Source organism: Scyliorhinus canicula, chromosome 18 (assembly GCF_902713615.1).
Source record: "Scyliorhinus canicula chromosome 18, sScyCan1.1, whole genome shotgun sequence".
NCBI classification, from domain to species: Eukaryota; Metazoa; Chordata; class Chondrichthyes; order Carcharhiniformes; family Scyliorhinidae; genus Scyliorhinus; species Scyliorhinus canicula.
The window spans coordinates 101,089,662-101,102,601 of record NC_052163.1 but is presented as its reverse complement, the minus strand read 5'-3'; the positions used below and the strand labels follow the sequence as shown (position 1 = coordinate 101,102,601).

Below are 12,940 nucleotides of genomic sequence, written 5' to 3'. Positions count from 1 at the left end.
CTGAGGGGTGAGTAGCCAGGATGTGCAAAGGTCAATAAGTGCTGGCATTGAGGTCTTCGGGGAGTGGCAGCCAGTGGGGCAAGTCGAGCAGAGACTAGGGCTGAAAGTGAGTGGGCTGGGTGGCAACTGGACCATTGACGGTGAGAGAGCAGGGGCCAGGCCAGATAGCTAGCAAGCGCCCTGCAAAGAGGGAGAATGTGGGGCTACCAAAACTTTAAGTCAGCCTCAGTATGGAGTTGCTTCCATTCTGCCACGTCAAGAAATGTTAGGTCAGATCTATCAGAGCTGCAGTTGAAAATATCATTGTCATTGTTCTGTCACGTCAGCCACTATATTACTGCATCAAACAATATTACAAAGCACCTTGGGAGGTGTTAGGGTGAGTGTTAGGAGGGAGGTCTCTCAGTTTGCACTTGTAACCTCAGCTGGAAATGAGTGCAACACCTAAAGAAGTAACATAAATGGCCACTTTCAGTTGTTTTCATTGGTTCTTTGTGGGAGGTCCCACCAAAATTATGGTAGGAGATCGGGAAGACCTTCATGGAGATCCGAGCAAGCATTTCTAAGGTAACTTGACCAATACGTATCATGTGTGTCAAACTTAATTAGTGTGGCATCAAAGGTCCAAAAAGAGGAATAAATGGAATGTACTAAGAGGGATAGATGAAGTGAGAGATCTTGGCGTACAAGTACACAGGTCCCTAAGACAGCAGTTCAAATAGACAAAGTTGTAAAGAAAGCATATGGAATGCTCTTCTTCATTGGCAGGGGTATAGAATATAAAAGTAAAGATATAATGTTGGAATTGTATAAAACCATGATAAGGTCACAACAATAATATTGTATGTAGTTCTGGTCACCACATTACAGGAAACAGAGACTCCACACAGACAGTGACCCAAGCTGGGAATCAAACCTGGGACCCTGGAGCTGTGAAGCAACTGTGCTAACCACTGTGCTACTGTGCTGCCCTATTACTAGAGCTAGAAAAGTGTAGCTATGAGGAGAGAGTGGATAGGTTGGGGTTATTTTCCTTGGAAAAAAGAAGGCTGAGGGGTGACTTAATTGACGTGTATAAAATTGAGGGGAAGTGGACAGGATAAAATCGTTTCCCTTGGTGGAGAATTCTAGAACCAGGGGACATAGATTCAAGATAAGTGGCATAAGGTGTAGAGGGGACTTTTTTTATGCAGAGGGTAGTGAGAGTCTGGAATTCACTGCCTGAGTTGGTGGTGGAGGCAGAGACCCTAAAAAGTATCAGGATCTGCACCTGAAGTGCTGTAAACTATAGGGCTATGGGAGGGTGGAGGAATGTGGGATTAGAAAGGGCACCTCGGCTGGCATGGACAAGATGGGTTGAATGGCCTCCTTCCGTGCTGTAACATTTCCATGATTCTGTGTGTTAAGTGGCAATATGGCTTAGCATGCTGATCAGGAAAGGCATTTCTTAATAGAGGACAAATTCATAAAAATCTCAACAAAATAATTGGAAAGGACTGGACTGCATGATCAGACGGATGGATTCCCTTGACGATAGGATCATGCATATATTCGTGGAATGCAACAGGTGGGATGAGAAATGTGGAGTTACTCCATCAATTGGTGGGATTGTGGAAAGGCAGACCCCTGCTGTTAAGCATGACGTGTTCAGTGGAATTTGACTCGGGCTTCTTATATTTATGAATGGCCCATTGTAAATATTGCAATTCATTTGTTCACGTTAAGTACATATAAATGCGTGCTCAAAATGTTTCTGTCCAAAATGTTCGCCACAGCAGACAAGTGCTGGAAAATGGGTTGAGGAAAGATAGGTGCTTGTTGACCGGCACTGGCCCGATGGGCCGAAGGGCTTCTTTCTGTGCTGTAACATTGTCTATGTTTCGCTTTGGTTACCTACCATTAATTGTAGCCATGAATCAGTCAGGGCTGTTTAAGCCATTTGTGCCCAGATACTACACGCTGATGACCCGGTTTTTAATGTATCTAAATGTCTTACCCAGTATGACGGCAAAGATAGTTAAAAGGACAAAGGCATTTTTCTTGAGAAAGCTCTGCACGCTTTGCCGGCTGATGCTGCTCAAGCTTTTCGTGGCCCGGCCAGCCCGCTTCCTCACCGCCTTTTGGAAGCGCTGGACTCGGCTGTCTGCCGTATTCCGCTTGCCCGAGTCTTCATTCAAGAAAAGGCTGTTGACGTTGGTCTGCCGTTCACTCATGGTCGGCTCCAGCACCCGGCCCGATCAGCTCGACTCGTGGGCAACTTCGGACAGGAAAGGGGGGATTGGGGGGGTTGAGAGAAAGAGAGAGAAAAAAAGACAGGAATAAAATCAAGTTTGGCAATCAGAGTACGAATGGAGCTTAACCTGGGTTGTCAACTCCACATGACAGAATCATTACTTTTGAGACCAAGCAGCAGGAATCTTGAACCTGCCCATTACTTGCGAAAACCACACACAGTGCCAGCCCCAGTATAAAGCATGTGCTGCTGCAAATGTGAGCTCCGTCGCCTGTCCTACATCTTTCTGCGTTTGTAAGTTCTGGTTTCACTTCCCCCTCCCCAAGTCTACCCCCCCCCCCCCCCCCCCCCCCCCCAGCACTTTTTCATTTCCCCAAACTAGCCTATTTATCTGTGGGTGGCACAGTGGTTAGCACTGCTGCCTCACAGCGCCAGGAACCCGGGTTCGATTCCCACCTTGGGTTATTGTCTGTGTGGAGTTTGCACGATTTCCCCGTGTCTGCATGGGTTACCTCCGGATAATCCGTTTTGCAGGTGAGGTGGATTGCGCCGAAAAAGCACCACATCGCGACGGGTGGATCTCACTAAATTGGCCCTTGGTATACAAAGGTTAGGTGGGGGTTATGGGGATAGGGTGGGGGGAGTGGACCTCGGTAGGTTGCTCTTTCAGTGGGTCGGTGCAGACTGGATGGGCCAAATGGCCTTCTGCATTGCAGGGATGATTTTTTAAAAAAAATTTCAAGGGACGTGGGCATTGCAGGCTGTATCAGCATTTATGGCCCATCCCTAATTGACCTTGAGGGTCTGGAGTCACATGTAGGCCAGACCAGGTAAGGATGGCAGATTCCCATCCCTGAAAGGCATTAGTGAACCAGATGGGTTTTTCCTGCCTTGATGGGATTCAAACCCAGGTCCAATACCACAAATCTGAATGAACAAAGATGTTTATAGCGAGAGCAATGGGCTAAACTACTTTTTTGAAGCTCTCTCCCTGGAGAAGTAAAATCGTGAAGTTTGGATTTCAGTCACGATTTGCACAAAATAAGAAACCTATTGATAATTGTAAACAGAAATGTATGGATCAAGTTTAATCACCATGGCAAAACTGTTGGTGAAATGATTGAATCAAAATTTACTGTATTTTATATTTAATTATCACTCAGTGCTTTACCGAAAACAGGAGGTAACCGAAGCAAAAGCACAAATTCAAACTGAAACTCCGCCAACCAAGGATCTCCAGATTAGGGCATTGTGTGCACGATGCTAAACTGAACACGTGGGTGAAAAAAAGCATGAAAGTTCGCACACTAACACTTTGTCACGCAGGAATTATTTTAAAATCTGAACAGCTCTCATGTTGGACAATAATAGCTTCATCTTTTTAACCTATTTGAAATTAGATTATGCAGGAAGAAAAGTGCCTTCAACCACAGATCTCAACATTTCTTTGTGAAATATGTTACATACACTTGACACATGAGGCTGCAAATTACTGTTGGCGATAACGGTGAATGAATGCTGACCACATAGCATTCCAATGTTTGCTATTTTAACAGAAGCACTAATCCATTTGAAATAAAAATTGGGTTAGACATACATCTGTTATCACCAAAAATAAGTTAGTGACCAGCCCCAAGTCCAAAACAATCAAGGTAATTCAGTACTTTGGCCGAAGTCATCAACCGACGTAGCCCTATACTTCACCAAATTTAACTGACTTTCTGGAGTTTTATGAGAGTGAGTGGACGAGGGTAATGCTGTTGATTTGGAGTACATGGACTTCTAAAAGACACTCGATACAGTGCCACACCACAGACTTTTGAGAAAAGTTGTAGCTCAAGGAATAAAAGGAACAGTCGGAACATTAGATGCAGAATTGGCTGAATAATAGGAAACGGCGATTAATGGATCATGGTCATTAACCATTAACCAAGCTGTAGGAAGGTTTGAAGTTGCTTTTTCTGTTATGTATTAATGATCGATATTTTGGTGTGCAGTGGACAATTTCAAAGTTTGAAGATGAAACAAAAATCGGAAGCATTGTAAACTGTGAAGAGGACAATGTAGAAGGTCAAAAGGATCGGTAGAATGGGCAGATAGGTGGCAGATGAAGTTCAATACAGAGATATGTGTGAGGTGGGAAGAATATGGAGAGACAAGTGGCATGATCTACTCCAATGAGGACAGAGTCCCATAGCGTGAGATTAGCCAGGTGTTTCCTGGCACTCGGAGCGCCAAGAAACACCCCACTATCTAATGCCCATCCAGGTAGGGTGGAATCTCAGCCAGGTACTCCCGACGAGGTCGTACTTAGCCCCATTTTCTACACTGAGGAGCTCCGTTCTAATATGCAGATTTGCCAGAAAGTAATCCTGCTCACTATGGACAGGATTCACATCTCGTGAGATTGCGTTAGATCTCGTGAGGCTTAGGAGCCGGGTAGATCCCAGAGGTTGCACCACACTGCGTTGCTTTTCGGGCGCAATGCGACCAGTACATCCCACCCAATATAAAATAAGGTACCTGGATGGATACGTGCATTAGTCGTTAAAGATGGCAGGAAAGGTGGAGAGAGTAAGTAATAAATCATACAGTATCCTTGGCTTTGTTAATAGCAGCATAGAGTGAAAGAGCAAAGAGATTATGCTGGACTTGCATAAGATACTAGTTAGACTTCAGTGATACATTGAGGACATCCCTAGGGCGGCACGTGGTGCAATGGTTAGCACTGGGACTACAGTGCTGAGGACCCGGCTCTGGGTCACTGTCCATGTGAAGTTTGCACATTCTCCCTGTGTCTATGTGAGTTTCACCTCCAGGGTCCTAGGTTCGATTCCGGCTTGGGTCACTGTCTGTGCGGAGTCTGCACGTCCTCCCCGTGTGTGCGTGGGTTTCCTCCGGGTGCTCCGGTTTCCTCCCACAGTCCAAAGATGTGCAGGTTAGGTGGATTGGCCATGATAAATTGTCCTTAGAGTCCAAAATTGCCCTTAGTGTTGGGTGGGGTTACTGGGTTATGGGGATAGGGTGGAGGTGTTGACCTTGGGTGGGGTGCTCTTTCCAGGAGCCGGTGCAGACTCAATGGGCCGAATGGCCTCCTTCTGCACTGTAAATTCTATGTAAAATGTGCAGGCTAGGTGGATTGGCCATGCTAAATTATCCCTTAATTGGAAAAAATAATAATTGGGTATTCTAATTTTAGATTTTTTTTTTAAATTGAAGACATCCCGAAAGCATTTCTGTTATCCTCTTGGAAGTCTCCTACCACCATTGAGGTCCAAGTAGAGCAGTTGCTTCGGGATCTGGTGTCAGGCATATATATGACATGTCCTGTCCTGCATAATGGTTTTGAGTGATTAGTGCTTTGATATGGGGCATATTGGCTAGTGTTTGACCGCCATTCTTGCTGCCAGATTTGGAGGACATTGTGAAGGTGCTGCTGGTGGCACTTCTCCAGTACTTTGATGTGCGTGCCCTGTCTTGTCCAAGTCTCCAAAGCATATCACAGCATAGGGATCACTGCTGCCCAGTGAACCATAACCTTGGTCTCGGGTTTGAGAATCTGGTCACCAAGTACTCTTCCTCATTTGGATGAAGGCTGAGCTGGCATATTGCAGGTAATGATGAATTTCGACATCTGTGTCTTCAGGAGGAGACTCCGAAATATGGAAATGTTGACCGTATTAGCAGGTTATTTCTTCGATACACAGAACTAAATGCTGTCTTGCATTGTTGTTTAGAATGTCTGGACTTGCGCTGATAAAAGTTCTGACTGCACTGTAATCTGACCATGTATACAAAATGCAAGAATGGCGGGTAATTGTTCATGACCAAGGCAATTTCTTTAGCAATTAAGTCCCTGTCAAATCCAAATGCAATCCAAATTCACATATGTTCAGGGCTTGTCACAGAGAACAACATTATCTATTTTCACTACATAACTTCTATGGCCTCCTCATTGACACAAGATGATAGTTGTTTTTCATATTCTTTTTGGCATTTGAACAAATAATGACTGTGGCATACACCTCCTTGTCATATGCTACTTACTATTTAGATAGGCAGTCAAATAGTTTATGATTCATTCTCATTAACACAAAAAAACATTATTTCCAGTTTTTGACACCTTTGCAGTGTAAACTGATTGCTGGAATATGCCTTTGCTGAATTTGGATCTGGTAATTACTCTCAAACCCCCTGGGAGACTTACATGCAAGATTAATGCTGTCCTGCTAAGATTCAATATGTAGATAAAACAAATATCCAAACTCCATTCTTTGCTTCTATCTCTCCAACCACCTTTACATCCTTGTGATCGCATTCCCATTAATTACTGTACAATGTGGCAGCACGTCGGCGCAGTGGTTAGCACTGCTGCCTCACGCCGCTGAGGACCAAGGTGCGATCCCAGCCCCGGGTCACTGTCCATGTGCAGTTTGCACATTCTCCCTGTGTCTGCGTGGGTCTTACCCCTACAACCCAAAAAAGATGAGCAGGTTAGGTGAATTGGCCACACTAAATTGCCCCTCAATTGGGAAAAAAAATTGGGTACTCTAATATTTAAAAAAATTACCTGTAATATTATCATTGCCAAAATTCTCTTCCATGGTACCTTGATTTTTGAAAATCTATGTAATTTTCATTTAGAATACTGAGTGAAGCTGACTAGCTCATTAACTCCTCCACCTGCTTAATTCTAGAACATAGAACATAGAACATTACAGCGCAGTACAGGCCCTTCGGCCCACGATGTTGCACCATCCTGTGAAACCCTTCTAAAGTCCCTCTACACAATTCCCTTATCGTCCATATGCCTATCCAATGACCATTTGAATGCGTTTAGTGTTGGCGAGTCCACTACTGTTGCAGGCAGGGCATTCCACGCCCTTACTACTCTCTGAGTAAAGAACCTACCTCTGACATCTGTCCTATATCTATCTCCCCTCAATTTAAAGCTATGTCCCCTCGTGCTGGACATCACCATCTGAGGAAAAAGGCTCTCAATGTCCACCCTATCTAATCCTCTGACCATCTTGTATGCCTCAATTAAGTCCCCTCTTAACCTTCTTCTCTCTAACGAAAACAGCCTCAAGTCCTTCAGCCTTTCCTCATATGATCTTCCCTCCATACCAGGCAACATTCTTGTAAATCTCCTCTGTACCTTTTCCAATGCTTCCACATCCTTCCTATAATGTGGCGACCAGAACTGCACACAATACTCCAAATGCGGCCGCACCAGAGTTTTGTACAACTGCAACATGACCTCATGGCTCCGAAACTCAATTCCTCTACCAATAAAAGCTAACACACTGTACGCCTTCTTAACAACCCTCTCAACCTGGGTGGCAACTTTCAGGGATCTATGGACATGGACACCGAGATCTCTCTGCTTGTCCACACTACCAAGAATCTTACCATTAGCCCAGTACTCTGCCTTTCTGTTATTCCTTCCAAAATGAATCACCTCACACTTTTCTGCATTAAACTCCATTTGCCACCTGTCAGCCCAGCTCTGCAGCTTATCTATGTCCCTCTGTAACTTGTAACATCCTTCTGCACTGTCCACAACTCCACCGACTTTAGTGTCATCTGCAAATTTACTCACCCATCCTTCTACGCCCTCCTCCAGGTCATTTATAAAAATGACAAACAGCAACGGCCCCAAAACAGATCCTTGTGGCACACCACTAGTAACTGGACACCAGTCAGAGCATTTCACATCAACCACCACTTTGTCTTCTATCAGCTAGCCAATTTCTGATCCAAACTGCTAAATCACCCTGAATCCCATGCCTCTGTATTTTCTGCAATAGCCTACGATGGGGAACCTTATCAAACGCTTTACTGAAATCCATATACACCACATCAACTGCTTTACCCTCATCCACCTGTTTGGTCACCTTCTCGAAGAACTCAATGAGGTTTGTGAGGCACGACCTACCCTTCACGAAACCATGTTGACTATCTCTAATCAAATTATTCCTTTCCAGATGATTATACATCCTATCTCTTATAAACCTTTCCAAGACTTTTCCCACAACAGAAGTAAGGCTCACTGGTCTATAGTTACCGGAGTTATCTCTACTCCCCTTCTTGTACAAGGGGACAACATTTGCTATCCTCCAGTCCTCTGGCACTATTCCTGTAGACAAAGATGACTTAAAGATCAAAGCCAAAGGCTCAGAAATCTCCTCCCTAGCTTCCCAGAGAATCCTAAAATAAATCCCATCCAGCCCAGGGGACTTATCTATTTTCACACTTTCCAGAATCGCTAACACCTCCTCCTTATGAACCTCAAGCCATTTCTAGTCTAGTAGCCTGTATCTCAGTATTCTCCTCGACAACTTTGTCTTTTTCCTGTGTGAATACTGACGAAAAATACTCATTCTGTGTTTTAAAATTTGGTTGTTTACTCATAATGCGCTTAAGCCGAACTAGATTATAATTTCTTACTTCAGCTCTTTCTCCGTTTTGGAGAGAGACTATCTGCCATCCTTCTGTCCGCTTTTTCAATTTTCCGCCCCACTGAGAGGAATCGGTTAGCTCCGTTGGTTAATGTGTGGTTCAGAATAACACCAACAATGTGGGTTCACTTTCTGTCCTGACAGAGGTAAACATGGGAATTGCATCCTAGCCTGCTCCATGTTTGTTGTCGATTTCAAATTATATTTGAATTCATATTATATTAATATTATGATATCAGCATAATGGTTTACTCCCAGAGATACAAGGGGCGGGATTCTCCGTCCCGCCAAAATCTGGTGCACGGGGGATTCACCGTCTCGCCAGCTGGCCAATGGGGCTTCCCATTGTGGGCAGCCCCACTCCATCAGGAAATCCCCGTGCTGCCGGTGCAACAGAGAACCCCGACAGCGGAGAATCCAACCCAAGGTATTTCAAACCATTTAGAGCACTAGTTAGAATGTCTGGGTGACAAGAATAGGAGTAAGCCATTCAGGTCCTTGGGTCTGTTCTGCCATTCAACGAGATCCTTGGGTAGCACGGTAGCATAGTGGTTAGCATCAATGCTTCACAGCTCCAGGGTCCCAGGTTCGGTTCCCGGCTGGGTCACTGTCTGTGCGGAGTCTGCACGTCCTCCCCGTGTTTGCGTGGGTTTCCTCCGGGTGCTCCGGTTTCCTCCCACAGTCCAAAGATGTGCGGGTTAGGTGGATTGGCCATGCTAAATTGCCCGTAGTGTCCTAAAAAGTAAGGTTAAGGGGGAGTTGTTGGGTTGCGGGTATAGGGTGGATACGTGAGTTTGAGTAGGGTGATCATTGCTCGGCACAACATCGAGGGCCGAAGGGCCTGTTCTGTGCTGTACTGTTCTAAATTCTAAATCATGACCAATCTGTAACCTAACCTAATTCACCTGCCTTGGCTCCCTATCCCTTAAAACTCTTGTCTAGCAAAAATCTATTGCTCTCAGACCTATTGAGATCGCATCAATAGTATGGGAGTGGGTTCCACACTGCTGGCACACTTTACATGAACTTTTAAAATTATTCTTCCATGGATGTGGGCATCGCTGGCTAGGGCCAACCTTAATTTCACTTGAGAAGGTAGTGGTGAACTGCCTTCTTGAACCGCTACAGTCCATGTGGCATAGGTATACCCACAATGCTGTTAGAAAGGATTATTCCCCAGTGACAGCTGAGTGCCTTGGAGGGTAACCTACAGCTATTGATGTTTCCATGCATTTGCTCCCCTTGTCCTTTGAGGTGGTAGATGTTGTGGACTTGGAAGTTCTGTAGAAGGAGCCTTAATGAGTTACTGTAGTACATCTTGCACTGTTACCACTGTGCACCAGTGGTGGAGGAAGTGAATACATAAGGTGATGAATGGGGTGCCAATCAAGTAGACTGTTTTGCTCTGAATGGTGTAATGCTTCTTGAATGTTGTTCGAGCTTCACTCATCCAGGCAAATGGAGAGCGTCCTTTCACACTCCTGATTTGTACCTTGTAGATGCTGGACAGGCTTTGGGGAGTCAGGAGGTGAATTATTCACTGCAGAATTGCCCAGTCCCTGCACTTTCCCCATATCCCCATAACCTGCTCACCTTTGGACAGTAAAGGGCAATTTAGCATGGCCAATCCATGCAACCTGCACATCTTTGGACTGTGGGAAGAAGCCAGAGCACCCTGAGGAAACCCACACAAACAGAGGGAGAACATGCAAACACCCAGCAGACAGTCACCCAAGACCGGAATCAAACCCGGATCCCTGGCGTTGTGAGGCAGCAGTGCTAATCACTGTTGCCTTCTTTGATGTCAAGGGCAATCACTCGCATCTTCGCTCTTGAGTTTTAGCTCTTTGTCGATGTTTGGACCATGGCTATGTAATGAGGTCAGGAGCTGAGTGTCCCTCGTGGAACCCAAACCAAGCAACATTGAGCATGTGATTGCTGAGTAAGTGCCACTTGATAGTACTGTTGATGATTCCTTTCATCACTTCCCTGAAGGTTGATAGTAGACTCATGGGACAATACTTGGCTAGGTTGGATTTGTTATGATTTGTGTGGACAGGTCATACCTCAGCAATTTTCCACATTGCCAAATAGATGCCAGTGTTGCAGCAGTACTGGAACAACATGGCTGGGGGTACAGCTAGTTCTGGAACACAAGTCTTCAATACTATTGCCAGAATATTCCAGGAGCCCATAACCTTTGCAGTATCCAGCGTGTTTAGTCATTTCTTGATATCAATTACAGAGAATAAAATTGGCATAAGACTGGCATCTGTTGTGCTGTGCCCCTCAGAAGACCAAGATGGATCGTCCACTCGACACTTCTAACTGAAGGTTGTTGTAAATGCTTCAGCCTTGTCTTTTGCTCTGGTGTGTTGGGCTCCTCCACCATTGAAGATGAGGATATTTGTCAGTTGTTTAATTGTCCACCACCATTCACAACTTGATGTGACAGGACTGCAGAGCTTAGATCTGATCCGTTTGTTGTGAGATTGCTTAGTTCTGACTATTGCATGCTGCTTCTGCTATTTGGCATGCAAGTAGTCCTGTGTTGTAGCTTCACCAGGTTGACACCTTATTTTTAGATATGCCTGGCATGACCTCCTGCACTCTTCATTGAACCAGGGTTGATCCCCTGGCTTGGTGGTAATGGTAGAGTGGGGGAAAATGCCAGGCCATGAGGTTAGAGATTATGATTGAATACAATAATGTTGCAACAGCACCTTATGCATGCCCACTTTTGAGTTGCTAGTTCTGTTTGCAAACTGTCCCATTCAGCACAATGGTACAATGGTAGTGCAACACAACACGATGGAGGGTGTCCTCAATGTGAAATTGGGGCTCTGTTTCCACAAGAACTTTGCGGTGGTCACGCCTCCTGAAACCATCATGGACAACTGTATCTGGGACAGGTAGATTGGTGAGGTGAAGTCAAGGAGGTTTTTCCTTCACCATCTGCCACAGACCCAGTCTAGCAGCTATGTTCTCCAGGGCTTGATCAGCTTGGTCAATGGTGTTGCTACCAAGCCACTCTTGGTGATAGACATTGAAGACCCCCCCCTCGAATATATTGGGCGGGTTCTCTGTCCCGCCAGCCCTGTTTTCCGGCGCGTGCCGTCCGTCAGCAGAGGGATTCTCCGCTTCCGCAGCCGGCCAATGGGGTTTCCAATTTGTGACTGCCGCACGCCATTGAGAAACCCATGAGCATAGGTGCGCTGCCAGCGAAACGGAGGATCCCACTGACTCCCGCAGATTCTGTTTCATTGCCACCCTCAGTGCTTCCTCCAAGTGGTGTTCGATATGGAGTACTGATCAATAACCTGAGGGCAGTGGGCAGGGGAACTATATGATAATCAGCAAGAAGTTTCCTTTCCCATGTTTGTCCTGATGCGATGAGACGTTATGGGGTTGGAGGTTAAAGGACTCCCAAGGCAATTTCCTCCCGAATGTATATCACTGTGCTGCCACCTTTGATGGGTGTAACAGGACACAGCCAGGGACGGTGGTGGTGGGGGTATCCGGGGAATTGTCTGTAAGGTATAATAGTGTGAGGGAGATTATGTCAGGCTGTTGCTTGACCAACCTATGGGACAGCACTTTCAATTTTGGCACAAACCTGCAGGTGTTGGTAAGAAGGACTTTGCAGGGTTGAAAGGGCTGAGTGTGCCATTGTTGTATCCAATGCTTAGGTCGATGCCGAGTGGCCCATCCAACCTCAGTTTATCGACTCTCTGTAGTGATTTGATACAAATGAATAGCTTGCTAGGCCATTTTAGGAGTCAATCTCATTGTTGTTCCCTAATTTCTCTCCTGACTAGCCTACCTCTCACTTTCCCCACAAGTGGAAAAGTTACTCCCCAGCTAGAATCCCATCCAATTTCCCAAAACCAAACTAGCTTTTAACCTTCCACATTCCAGGATATACAAGCCTTGATTATATAATCTGTCCACATAACCAAACCCTTGGAACCCTGGTAACATACTGGTGGATGTACATTGCATCCCATCCAATACCAATATATCCTTTCTGAGATGCGGACACCAGAATGCTCTTATGAGGTTGGACCAGGGCACTGAAGAGCCCAGCATCTTCCCCTTTATATTTGTGTTCACATTGTAGAATCTAACACTCCATTAGCCTTTTATGATTATATTTTGTACCTGATTACTGATGAGAGAGGATTACTGATCTATTCTGAAGCAAGATGGGTAAGCCATATTACTTTAGCTCTGAGACAATGGGATC

At 45.4% G+C, this 12,940-nt stretch overlaps 1 protein-coding gene across 1 annotated transcript in view; it reads right to left on the bottom strand.

The window, feature by feature from the left end:
• Nucleotides 1-12,940, bottom strand: part of slc1a6 (solute carrier family 1 member 6) — a 139,956-nt gene that overhangs the window by 87,198 nt on the left and 39,818 nt on the right. Inside the window, exon 2 of the mRNA XM_038776362.1 lies at nucleotides 1,997-2,257. Within this exon, the coding sequence (XP_038632290.1) occupies nucleotides 1,997-2,213 (217 nt within the window). The 5' untranslated portion in view covers nucleotides 2,214-2,257. The remainder of the gene's footprint in view (nucleotides 1-1,996; nucleotides 2,258-12,940) is intronic.